The sequence below is a fragment of the Eschrichtius robustus genome, chromosome 10 (genome assembly GCF_028021215.1).
Source record: "Eschrichtius robustus isolate mEscRob2 chromosome 10, mEscRob2.pri, whole genome shotgun sequence".
In the NCBI taxonomy this organism is placed as follows: domain Eukaryota; kingdom Metazoa; phylum Chordata; class Mammalia; order Artiodactyla; family Eschrichtiidae; genus Eschrichtius; species Eschrichtius robustus.
Genome location: NC_090833.1, coordinates 24,283,307 through 24,296,332, shown reverse-complemented (window position 1 = coordinate 24,296,332; position 13,026 = coordinate 24,283,307). Strand labels below are relative to the sequence as shown.

The 13,026-nt window shown below is 48.7% G+C and overlaps 1 protein-coding gene across 1 annotated transcript in view; it reads right to left on the bottom strand.

Annotated features, from left to right (window-relative positions):
- EPB41L4B (erythrocyte membrane protein band 4.1 like 4B) overlaps window positions 1–13,026 on the bottom strand; it is a 146,380-nt gene that overhangs the window by 11,693 nt on the left and 121,661 nt on the right. The window contains exons 21-23 of the mRNA XM_068553262.1: window positions 12,783–12,963; window positions 10,838–10,915; window positions 2,282–2,350 (exon numbers count right to left, since the gene is read on the bottom strand). Of these exons, the coding sequence (XP_068409363.1) occupies window positions 2,282–2,350; window positions 10,838–10,915; window positions 12,783–12,963 (328 nt within the window). The remainder of the gene's footprint in view (window positions 1–2,281; window positions 2,351–10,837; window positions 10,916–12,782; window positions 12,964–13,026) is intronic.

The window sequence follows — 13,026 nt, the reverse complement described above, 5'->3', positions numbered from 1 at the left end:
GCCTCACACCCTTGCTCTCTGCCTTCTAGGCCCACTGGCCTTCATTTCAGTCCCCTGAATGTGGGATGACTCCTCTGCCCCAGGACTCTGGTTCATGCTGTTCCCTCTGCCTGCTCCAGCTGCCTTCAAGGCCCTCTTGCCCAGTTCTTAAAAGTCCCGGCATGGTTTCTGACATTGGCTTCCTGCTCCATCTTGGCCCCCAGCTTTTCAGGAAAGCCTTCCCTGGGTGTCTCGCAGCACTGCCAAGGCTGGGGAGCAGGCCAGAGTGCCCGCCATGGCCAGCAGAGGAAGTGGAGCCGGAGCTTCCAGCTGGGGAGCTGTGCCTAGCCAAACTGTAGGGGCCAGATGAATGTTGGGGCAGCAGTATTGAACAGCCTGGCCCAGCCCCTGTGTCTCTGCCCTCTGGTTCTTAAAAGGCAGGTTCTGGAAGCAGATCATGATCCTAGCATGGACTGTTCTAGAAACCTGCTTTTGTCTCTGCATGGACTGCTGAACACCTTCCCAGTTCTGTTCATCCTCCGAAACATGAATCAGCCACTGCTCACACCCTCCCTGTTCATGTGGCTGGCCACCTCAGGTAGTGACCATCACCTAACCCATGAGACTGCACTTCAAGCTACCCCTAGGCCACTTCACAGCCCAACTCACAGATCCTCTAGACTGGCCTTTGGAAGGAGCCTCAGGGATCACTTGGTTCTTGGTTCTAGGAATCGCATACTCTGATCCCTGGGAGGAGGAGAGGGTGAGGGGAAAGAGGAGGGAGCCTCTTCTGCCCCCCCCATTTGAGCCTCCCCACTTCTGCTCAGTAGATGGTGAGCTTCTGCAGAAGCTTTTAGTTAAAGAAAAAAAGTTGAGCAGCTGAAAAGAATCCTGAAAATCATCGAACTCTCTCATTTTGCAGATGAGGAAACTACATTTAAATGTTTAAAAACATTTCAACAGTTTGCAAAGAGTTTAAATAAGCTGCTCAGCGACACAGAGAGCCATGGTAACGGGAAAGCCAGTTGTCATGACTACCTGCTCTTGTTAAGTACACCACCTGCCTCTCCAGCGTTGAGAAACAACTGTCATACTTGACATTTGTGGGGTGGTCTGTGGTCGATAAAGTACTTTCAAGTTCTTGATCCCTTTTGATCCTTCCCTCAACCAGATATAAGAAGGAGGATGTTATTACTATTTCCACTTTAAGTAAGAGGAGACTGGTGCTCAGAGTGGTAAAATAACTTAACCTAAAATCTTCCCGTTATCAAAATGCAGATCCAACCCAAACGAATTAAAAACAGGGACTCAGACAAATATAGGTACCTGCATGTTCACAGCAGCATTATTCACATTAGCCAAAAGGTGGACACAACCCATCAATGCCCATCAGTGAATGAATGGATCAACAAGTTATGGTATATAAGTACAATGGAATATTATTCCTCCATAAGAAGAAATGAAGTGCTGATATATCTTACAGTGTGCATGAGCCTTACAAACATTATGCTAAGTGACAGAAGCCAGACACAATAGGTCACACAGTATATGATTCCATTTTTATGGAATATCCAAACTGGGCAAATCCAAAAAGATAGAACACAGATTGGTGGTTGACAGGGGCCGGAGGGAAGGGGAAAATGGGAAGTGACTGTTTGATGGGTATGAGGTTTCCTTTGGGGGTGATGAAAAGGTTTTAGAATTAGATAGAGGTGGTAGTTGCATGACACTGAATGTACTAAATGTTACTGCGTTGTCACTTTAAAGTGGTTAATTTTGGGGGCTTCCCTGGTGGCGCAGTGGTTGAGAGTCTGCCTGCCAATGCGGGGACGCGGGTTTGGGCCCTGGTCTGGGAGGATCCCACATGCCGCGGAGCAGCTAGGCCCGTGAGCCACAATTACTGAGCCTGCGCATCTGGAGCCTGTGCTCTGCAACAAGAGAGGCCGCGATAGTGAGAGGCCTGCGCACCGCGATGAAGAGTGGCCCCCGCTTGCCGCAACTAGAGAAAGCCCTCGCACAGAAACGAAGACCCAACACAGCCAAAGATAAATAAATAAATAAACCCAAAAGTTTAAAAAAAAACAAAAAAACATTAAAGTGGTTAATTTTATGTTACATGAAGCTCACCTCAATAAAATAAAACTAGAAGATGCAGACCCCCAAACCCCAGCTCCTTCCCAGCCTCACAGAGTTCACAGTGATCAAAAGAAGCTGTTGGCACTGCTGGCTGGCAACCCACAGGAAAGCACGCCACCTGGGAACAATGTCTCGAAACACAGATCTGTTTTCCGGATCTACTTACGGTAAACTGTGGCCCTGTTATGAAAGGATCAGGAAAAGGGGTCACTGTATCAGCCGGGAATGTTTTTATCTTCAAAAAAGAGACAGAGAAGAGTGTTACTTTCAGATTAGAAAACAAAGTTTTGAAATTTTTGGCAGTGCATTTTTAAACCGAACTGAAGGTCTCAGGGGAACACACACCGAGCCTTCATTACTTGTTGAAGAAATACACCAAGGGTCTCTAGGAGTGTTGCCCAGCGCTCGTATCTGTGCCCGCTGTTGTGCTATAGGGCCAGGCCGCTGCAAGGAAGACAGGCTGGAGTCTTCCTCGCCCTGACCATGGCCAGGGCATATAATGAGGCAGGTGAGGGCTCCCTGGGGGCCTGCTGATGGCTCCCCTGCAGCTGTGGAGAATGGACTAGAGGCCACTGAGAGGGCACATCTGGGAACACAGTGTATCAGAGTGGACAGAGTACCAGGAGGCCTGGACTAAGCAGGCCAGGAGGATTCCCTGTCTGTTCACTTTAGTTGCTGGGCTCCCTGTAAACTCTGGGCCATAGAGGGAAATCTCAGGGAAACCCATGTAAGCATGGGAGAATCCCACCGCCGTGGCCTTGGGAACAGAAGGCATGGTGATCAGAAGTGCCCCGTGCTGGGGTCTGAAAGAGGGTGGACGCCCCGGCATGATCAGGTAGTGGCCAAAAAGAGCCTTTGCTTCCATTTCTTTCTCTTGGGTCATTTCATCTTTGGCCTCCTGGAGGCCTTGGAGGATGGGGGGCGGGGGTGGGTGTTTTTCTTTAAGCTGGCCTAGAGGACTGCCAGCAGGTCCAGGGTCCTGATGACTGTGGCACTAGCTTTGTCTGCAACCCACAGGGGCACAGAAACTGCCTGCTGGTGAATGCACATTGTGCCACCCGCCACCAGAGGGCTGCAGCCAAGACACCGAGGCCACCACTCCCTACGCGCCACCGCCTTAGTGTCTCTCAGAGTCTTGCCTGTGGACCCTGGAGTAGTTACCTGATGGCCTTGAGTGATTCTAATGGAGGGTAAGGTAGGGAGGAGTGGGAACACATCAGACCAGACCCAAATCTGCTGAGGGTTCTGAATGAGTTGAGTAGGTCTCAACTCAACCGATCTAGAAATGACAATGTCCTTGCAGTGGGCACTGAGATGTCCAGCCCAAGCCTGCTCCCCTTCCGCAAACTCTCCGTAGTCTCTTTAAATATCTCAAAATTCCCAGGGACTCAGCTGCCAACTCGGGTTGCTGGTAGTGACTGCCTGCGGCATAGCAAGAGAAAGACTGGGGGGAACCTTTCTCCTTGCAGGGCCTAACATGATGTTCTGAGACCAAAAGCAAAGTGAAAGTAACAAATGGATAAGACTCAGACCATCATGAAATAAAAGGGGAAAAGAGGATTATTATCGCTATTAAAGAAACGTGAAAGTTGGCAATTTCAAAGAATTATTTTATACCTGCTCTAAAGAAGAAAAAGACATTCCAACAGTTACACTCTGGGTTGCCGGGCTCTGGCAAAGCACATTCACTCTTCTGATGATGGCGCTGATGGTCATTGGTATCACCACTTTAGAATGACTTTAGCAAAGCCAAAGTTGCAAATATTGAACCCAGCAGGGTCTGGCCTGAGAAAATAAAATACCTGATACACAAGCTATATGTGTTCCCTCGAATAGTGACAAACTGGAAACAAAGCACGCGTCTTGCAGTAAAGAGTTTGTTAGGTAGATGGTGGACCATTCACTTGATGGAATATACAGTATGTGGTACCAAGAACAAGCTAGAAACAATAAAACATTAAGCGAAAAGAGGAAAACAGGAGACGATATGGATACTCTGATTTAACTATGTAAAATTATGAATGAATGCAAATAAATATTAGAAGGAAACATGCAAAAATGAAGAAAAGTTGTGCTAGGTTGCGATTATGGGTGATTCCCTTCTAGTCATTATATAACTCTCATATTGTCATCTTGATAAATAGCAGGAAAACACAAGTTAAAAGCTTTTGTTTTCAATAGAAATGCAACTAAGAATTTTTCTCTCTGCGGAAAGCATCTATCCTCGGCACGGCTCTAGGAGAACAAACTCTTCACGGTTCTTGAGACCTAGAGACGAAGGGGCGGGACCACAGCCGTGGGTCCCAGTTTGACCAGGGCTGGCTGGACTCCAAACTCTGCAATCATCCTGGAGTGAGAGCCCCTGCCGGCCCCGGGCTCCTCCGGAGGTCTGGTGCTCGTGCACACCCACGGGCTGCCTCCTGGTGGCTCCTGCCCGCCTCACCTCTCCTGGCCGGGCCCCTCTCCCTGCCAGGGTACCTACCAGCCTCGTTTTGATTGGAGGGTGCATGCAAACTCCAGTGGTCTCTTCCTTCATGGGGAGAGAGAGTGGAGGAGAACAGCGAGAGTGGGCACAGTGGGGGGCGCTGGCGGGCTCTGCCTGCTCACGAGGAGAGGAGAGAAGGGGGGGAGGAGGAGGAGGAGGAGGAGGAGGAGGAGAGAAGGGAGGGGAAGGAGAGAAAGACAGCACAGTGCAAGATGGATCTGTCGACTCCAAACAGCTCTCAAGCCAGCCTCACCCGCAGCCTCCTTCCAGCCTCTGGCCACCTGGCTTCTGGTCCCTCCCTCTTCCCTCCTCTCTCCACCTTCTCTCCTCCTCTCTGGCCCTCCTCTGTCTTCTCCACTATCTGAGCAGAACGACACATCAAAACCCCATTGCTGGGGCTGGCAGGTAGGGGCCATGTCCTGTGCCAAGTGCACAGGACCGGTGTGCTGTTGAGGATTCTGAAGCATTGCCCAGGCCAAGCCAGAAAGAGCTCAGATGAATCAGTGAAGCCAGCCATGGGGGCAAAATGAGCAATGGCCACATACTGGAGAGTCTTTGCCTTCCATGCCCCATGGCCTCCTGCACTCTGCTAAGTAAGGGCCCACATTATAAGTGGATAAGTGAGTAGATGCCCAACAGAGAGCTACAAGAAAGAGGTACATCAGTGAGGAGGAAAACAGAGTTTAACATTTAATCTGTCATGGCTCTTTATCTGTGTTCAGAAAATATATTGGCCGTGACCCTCCTCCCGCATCTATGGACCCAGGCCTTGGCATCTCGTATTGGCACTGGGGGGGTGAGGGGGCTTGCTGCTTAGCTAGGAGATACCAAGCATTGTGAGAAAATGCCATGTCATTTGGGATGACCCCAGCCCTAAATAGTGTCATGCACCCAGCAGAGATCCAACAGCTTGTACTGGTGAGGATGAGAATGGTGAGGGGAGAATGCTCTGATGTCAGGGGAGGGAGCCACTGACAGGGTCAGTTTGGGTCTCAGGAAAGAACCATTACTCCAGGGAACAAATACATACATCTTTTAGCTCATGAGCATTTTCTTAAGTAGTTGGTATGATCCTGACATAATGAATCAAGTAGAGCCTCTGGGAAAGTTTCACTGAAAAATTATCAGGAAAGTTGTAGCCTTCTTTTCCATCTCCAAATTGATCTAACTCCATCCTTTTTACTATTGTGCAGTCCTAGATGATCTCCAAGGGGCTTTTACAACCATTATTCACAATGGCCTCCATAATAGCCTTGTTTTACTATTCAGATGTGGGAGATGCAGAAATTGCATTTGCAAAGTCTAAATCCATGGGTCTAGACTCTCTTGTTGATTGTTTCTAAATCCATTCTTCAGAAACAAGGGAGTCCACATTAGTCACCTAATGTGCAATTAAGTTTTACCACCCTACTTAAACTCCCCCTCCCCCTCTGGTCCTCAGGATAAATGTTATGCTCTATAAGACGCTACCTAAGGCATAAATCACCAAGAAACATGGACACTCTGCCTTGAGGCCAAAATGTGTACTGGCCACCAGTGTCTGTATTGAAGATTATAATGGATGACTTAAAGCTTTGCCCAGCATTGGACTTTTATGGTAAAGAAATGTTGGTCCATCCCACAAGCATCTCTGACCTTTCTAAATGGAGATTTAGATCTCAGATTTCAAACTCAAACTCAAGATTTCTAAATGCATCTGAGCGGATTTAAACAAAAGAACATCCCTGGGGCTCCCACACTTCTGACTTGTAGTAAATGAACAGGATTTCACATGTAATAGGATACTATTTTGAAATACCATTTATGTTTTCTCCTGGTATTTCCTTTCCTCCTTGGGTCTTCTCTACATTCAGGCAGCTGGGTTCTATATGGCTTTTGAGTTTCAAAATCTGACTCTCTGAGGAACAGAAAGGTTTTGGCGTAGATAAATGATGGTGAAAATGTGTAAGCCTTCATCCAGATAAGAAAAGAGATTGCCAGCCTGAGGATAAGAGAGAGAAGTCAGAAGGAAAGGGAGGAGGGGTCGACATTAGTGAGTGCTGAACAAAGGGGCTCTGGGCCCCCAGTTCATAGGCAGAGGCTGAGGGACAGGGATTAAAGAGCAGTGGGGACCTGCACCCCTCTACTCAGGTAGAGATGGGAGAGCAGAGCAGAATGGCTGTGTGGTGTGTCCAGCAGATAGGGATTCACATCCCAGCGGCACCGTGATCTCCACCCACCCAAAAGGGGCATAAGCGAAGCAGCGGGTGTCCCAGATGTATCAGCAAACAGGTGACTTCACGAACTAAAGAGACTTCCCTCCCTCTCCCCGTGCCCTGAAGAACACAGATGAAACCCCAGGAAGACTGAAGAGGCACCTGATTTGACTTGAGATTAAGCTTTAGCTCTCCTGCTAGAATGAGGTTCAAAATAAAAACTAAGTTATTGAGACAAATGGAAACCCAATTCTTCTGACACCCAACCCAGGGCCCATTCTGGGCCCTACACAACCTTCCTTTGGCCAGGCCATCTCCTCCCTGACACATGAACTCCTGACTAATGTTCCCTGACCCAGACGAGACCTGGATTCTGATGCTCTCCAGTTGGGTGAGTGATTCTTTTTTTTTTTTTTTTTTTTCTTATTCTTTTTTTCTAATAATTATTTTGTTGTTTCGGGGTTTTGTTTGTTTGTTTGTTTTGGCCACGCCAAGCAGCATGCAGGATATTAGTTCCCTGACCAGGGATTGAACCCGTGCCCCCTGCAGTGGAAGCGCGGAGTCTTAACCACTGGACCGCCAAGGAAGTGGGTGAGTGATTCTTGAAGTACAGGGATCAGGGAGGAACAAGCCCCAAAGAGAGAGCATCAGGGACACAGAAGGTAAGGGTGTTCACGGTCTGTGTTACCTGGGGAAGGAAGCTGGCATGACTGACCTGGAGTAGAGGGTGGAACTCTGCATCCCAAGGTCAACATGATTGACGTGTCCATGTGCCCACCTTCTAACACCTCACACTCTACCGACACCCACACCCACACCCGCACACCAAAGGAGAAGACCAGAGGGAGAGTGGGTGCTGTCTTCACTCACTTGCCTTCTTCCCTTCCCATCCTCACAGCCCCAAGCTTCCCTCCCAGGCAGAAACTCTTATCTGATCTTGAAGAGTCTATGATGCAGATTCCAGGAATGGGCAGACAACAGAGCTGCAGAGGTTGTAGGACTTGGATTGCTAAATTGAGCTACGTAATAAAAGAGTTGGGGATTAGAGAAGAAAAGAGTTGGGAAAAGGAGGGGGAAAATGCTACAACAGTGAAGCTAGAAAGAATGTTTTTGTGGAGAGTTTGAGGATGTAAGTCCTTGGGGAAGTGCAGGGTGCAAGAGAATTAAGAGAGAAGCAAAATGAGACTCAAGAACTGTTACCAGGAGGTGTTCATTTAATCTTCTTTCATTATCTTAAGAGATGCCAGTTAAAGAGTGAATCTTTTTTATTATTCTTGGCTGTTTGGACCATGTTTCATTCCATGCAGAGACTGGATCATAAGGGTAAAGAGTCATAAGGGTTAAACTAGCTCCAATAGTGTCTTGGTGGAACTTGGTTTAATGAAGGCAAGAAAATCTGTCCCACTCCTCTCTCTCCAGCTCCCTGTCCTTCCAGCTCTGGTCTGAGGAACCAGGGCAGGGACACAGCTTTAAGACTTCCCTCCAGCCCCAGACCCTAAGTCTAGCCTTCCTTGGCTGTCTTTAGAGACACAGATGCCACGCCCCTCCATCACCCTAACATCAAGGGCAGAAAGGGCTGCAGCTCGCATTTCTTTGATGCTGGGAAGAACAAATGGAGGAGATGGAGGTAAGAGGACCAGACAAAGGGAGAAGCAGGCTGCTGGAGTCCCTCTTCCCCTCTAGGACCCTTCGGCACTCATGGAGATAGGTCTCTGGAGTGAAGTAAGCTCAAAGCCAATGATGCCAAGGAAAGCCCGAAATACTAGCCCTCCAGCATACCTTCTATGTGCATGTGCTCTGTGAACATGCACTTGTGCCTCAAATCTGCACAAATAAGAAGAAGGATGCTTCATCTTGAAAAAAGGTATTCACTGCAAACTTCAGCTGTGAAGTGGGCAGCTGAGTCTTGTACAAAAACCTCAGCTGTCCCGTGGCTGGGCAGTGCAGCACCTGGACCCTGTTTCAGAGCTCGGTCAGAGCTGCCCAGAGACACAAGCAAAGTGTCCTGGGGACACGGAATAAGCTCCCTGCTGTTGGAGGGGTGCAAGCAGAGACTGGACAGTAACTTGGTAGGCAGTGGCACCTGAGATCAGGGGACCTCTGGGTCCCTGCCAGATGCTGCTTCCTTTCTAATCTCAGTCTGTTATGCCAAACACAGAAAAGGTGGGGCAATTAAATCCACAAGCTGGATCTGCAACACAATGGTTTTTAAGGGAATCCCATCACTCCTGTCAAAGCCACGATGTATTTTTTTGTAAACTAACCCTAGGTCTCAGATCCACCAGACCTTTTAAATAATAATAAATAATCATTATTTTGCTCATGTTGTACCTTCTGCATAGAATGCTTTGGTCCACTTCCTCCATCTGGCAAACTCCTACTCATACCTTAAAACCCTAGCAACATGAAGCCTTCTTTTTCCTAGTGCCCCCAGACAGGGTTAGGCACAGGGTCCCACAGCAGTAGCAGTTTATGCAGACTCACTTAGAGTGTTTGAAACACAGCCCTTCTTCCAGGCATTGCTCTTTTCCAAAATGGCAAGTTCCCTAAAGAGGAGGCCGGATTTAGCTCAACTGGATGCAAAGGGCACCAGAGAAAGAGCCAGAACATCTGGGCTCCAGCTCCAGCTTGGTCCCTGGATGATCACCCCGCTCTGGGACTCAGTTTCCCCATCTGGGCAAAGGGGTGATGAGGTGTTTCCGGGTTACCCTATCTTGGCAATCTGTCTAACAAAAAGGCCATGAATAACCAGCTCCATTTACTTGAGCATGGGAAGGAAGTAACTCTGCAGGTCCCCGAGCTGGGTGTTGCCCACTGTCAGTTCTCAAGCAGTTTATCTGGAGCGGCTGACTCGAAGCTCTCAGACTGTACCAGCTCTCCAGAAGAGAAGTATAATTGCATAAATCACAAATGATTTCCTTGTGCTAGCTGAGGCAGGAGCGGTGATCATTCCTAAAGGCTGGACAGCATTTTGCCTCATTTGTCCCCTCTTGAAAGCTTTCCAGAAATCCTTCCCATCCCCCACACCCTTGTCCAGGGAGCCAGTCCTGAATGACTCCCACTTCTGGCTTCTCCCCAAGCATCTTCCACACGGCTCTCCTGTTGATCCTGACCCTTTACCAACCTGAGCCCCCTCCAGCCTCTAGCTGCCCTATCCATTCCCAGAGCCTCATACACAGCCAGGAGCAGAGTAAGTTCTCAGGAGATAGTTTTTGACTTGGCTCACGTTTTGACTCACATGCCAAATTTGTGGACCATGATTTATGCTCCAGTACACTTGGGTATTAGGTTGAGCCCAGCCTAAGATACATCCAATTTTGCCTGTGTCATCGAATCATGTTTATAGTATCTTATACACATTTGTGGTGCTTTATATATGGGGCGCTCTCTCTGATGTGATCCTTATAATACTCTTAGGCAGACAGGGCAAACAAGGACATCCCCGTTTGACAGAAGATGGGGCAGCAACTATCCAATGACAAGGATCTTACGGTGAGGAGCAGAGTGGAGCCAGGCCTGGCCTGCGTGACTCCTGGTCCAGTGCTCCCTTCCCTGAAAGGGCTTCCCACCTGCAGGCATCCCATCCTGAAGGAGAGACCTCTACGCAGAGGATGGAGGATGGCGGGGAGGCACGAGGGGCCTAGAAACCTAGGTGAGGCCTTGAGCTGGTACTTAGGCCGGAGCATGTTGTTGGAAGAGACAGAAAGAGATGCCCCGTGGCGGGCATGCATGGTGGGCATGCAGCCCAGGAAGTCAAGAAGCTGAGACGGAAGCACGGAGGAGCAGCAGACAGGCCGGGTGGGGCCCCTGCAGCCACCCTCAGAGGAAAGGGAGCACGGCCCTCCCTCCGGGGCTCTGTGAGGGGGAAGGACCCGTGATGCCTGAACCCTGGAAGAAAGCTGATCCCTGAGCCTCCAGGCTGTGAGCAGGACAAGAGGAAGAGCCTTCCCAACAGCGATGCCCACCTCTGTCCATCCGTCCCACTGCCAAGATGTTTCTACGGTCTGTGGCTTTTCTGGTTTTAGCAAAATGGGAAGTTTACCAGAGGAGTGGCTTCTGTGAAATCCATCAGGAGATCACCTGGCTCCAAGGTAAAGACACCTCCTCGGTCAGAGGGGCTCTACAAAGGCAGACAAAAATATCCCAGTTAGTGCCGGCTCTGGACTGACAGTGGAATTTCAACAGAAAATACAGACGGTCCTGACCTCTCTCCTCTTCCCCTTTTCTAACACTGAACTCATTATCATGCCAACCCCCCACAGAGTTCTCTTAACTCAGTAGTGTACAAAATGTTGAGACCAAACCCTGAGTTTTTCTGAAATCTTAATGGGTAGAGGTAGGGTATAGGGTGGAGAACTGCCTTTTTTGAAGCTGCGAACAATTTTTCTTAAATGCTTTGAGTGCTCTTTGACTGGCCTTTGTGGGAAAAACACTTCCAAGAGTCCTTTGAATATATAAACAGAGAGTAAAGACCTCATCCTGGATCAAGACCTCAAGGAGCTAAACTCATCTGCACAATAATGAGGAAGAGCTTTACGGTAGGAGAGTGATTTTCAGATGGTACCTCTGAAAATCACGTTCATTTTTTGGGAAAAATTATTTTTTGCCTTGCCTTGGGGGTATCTCAGCAGCATGGGGGGCCTTGAAACCCTTTGTGGAAAAAAATAAGTCGCATTTACTTGGTGCAAGCAGGGCCCTAAGGAGAGAGATGGCCAGAAGAGGGAGCCTTGTGGCTTCTAGTACGATGTTGCCTGCATCTCCACTGAATTCCCTTCTGTTTTGTAAATGTTTTTGCGTGGTTTTAACCATGGCCTGGGATATACAGAGGAGCCTGTGTCCACACTTGGGACAAAGCAGTGCTAGGGACTCAGCACAGTGGAGGGGAACCCAACTCCAGTTCCCAGGAGGTGATCTACAGAAAAGCGGGGAGCCTCAGTCTGGGCCAGTCACTGGCTGAGGGATCCAGCCAGGATCCCGTTGAACACAGAGGTATTCCCAGAAACCCCGGGAAGGGACCCCGTGAAAGATGGGCTCAGTCATACACGATGCGGCCTGGACTATTGTTACTTAGATGTTACCAGGAATCATGATCCCTGGAGCTACAGAAGCCTCGGGCATCCTGTTTGCACAAGCACTTTAATCTCTGCTGGACCCACGAGCTGGGCATCGTAGCAGATCTTATTCCCTTTTTTGGGAAGAGGAAACTGAGGCTCGGAGAAACAAGGGCTGCGGAGTGACTACTTGTTTCAAGCAGCCATAGGTGTTTGAAAGGAGCAATTGGGCCCCAAGTCTTGGCCCCCAAGACTCTAAGGTTCCAATCTTGCATTAGGGGCCCCACCTCATGCACACAGTGTTCCTCAGTGGGGTCCACAGACCAAGCAACCTTTGACTCAGCATCTGCTTGGAGAGCAAGTCATGTGACCGCCTTTGGACCAACTGCTGAAGAGTGACCACAGCTAAGCGTCACTCAAAGGAAACCAAGAGAAATGTCTTGTGCCTTAGTCACAGCCCATTCACATCATTGGCAATTTCCTGAAATTTCAAAGTGACAAATAGAATAATATTTCCCACTTTCAAACTATTAACACAGGCTATCCCATATAAGGAATGGGATAGGGATAACTCTATGTTTTTACTCCTCCAAATTTTCCATTATGGGGGATAAAAACCCATTTCTTGCTTTCTGTCTTCACAGTAGAGCAAGAGCTTTTGCAGGGATGATATTCTAAAACTAAAATTGCCCTCAAAAATCTCTTAAATTTCCCTTCAAGTACAAAGTACATGCTTTTATATTATACCATTTGTCTCTCATACGTGGTTATCTTTCAGGGACAGGTTATACAAAACACATGCTTTGGTGGTTATTACTGTTGTTTTAGGAGTGCACAGACTTGGTGATGCAAAGTTTAAATGCATACAGATGCTACACACAATTTATGCAGAGTTCTCGGCAAGTATAGCTACTCCTCAGGGCTTTTCCGCCGTACCTTGGCCCCTGGGGACAGCTGGCCCTTGCCTTCTGAATTCTGAGGCGAGCTGACTTTGTGGACCTTGGGGGATGCCAGCGGCACTGAGACTTGTGTGGTGGTGGCCATGGTGGTGGCCATGGCTGGAGTTGTGGTCGCTCCCGCTGCCTCGGCCAAGTCTGGAGGGAGGTCGTCTTCATCACTGCGGTTACTAGAAGCACATGAAGCTCTGCTCATTACAATAATAAACAGGCTGTGGGGAGTG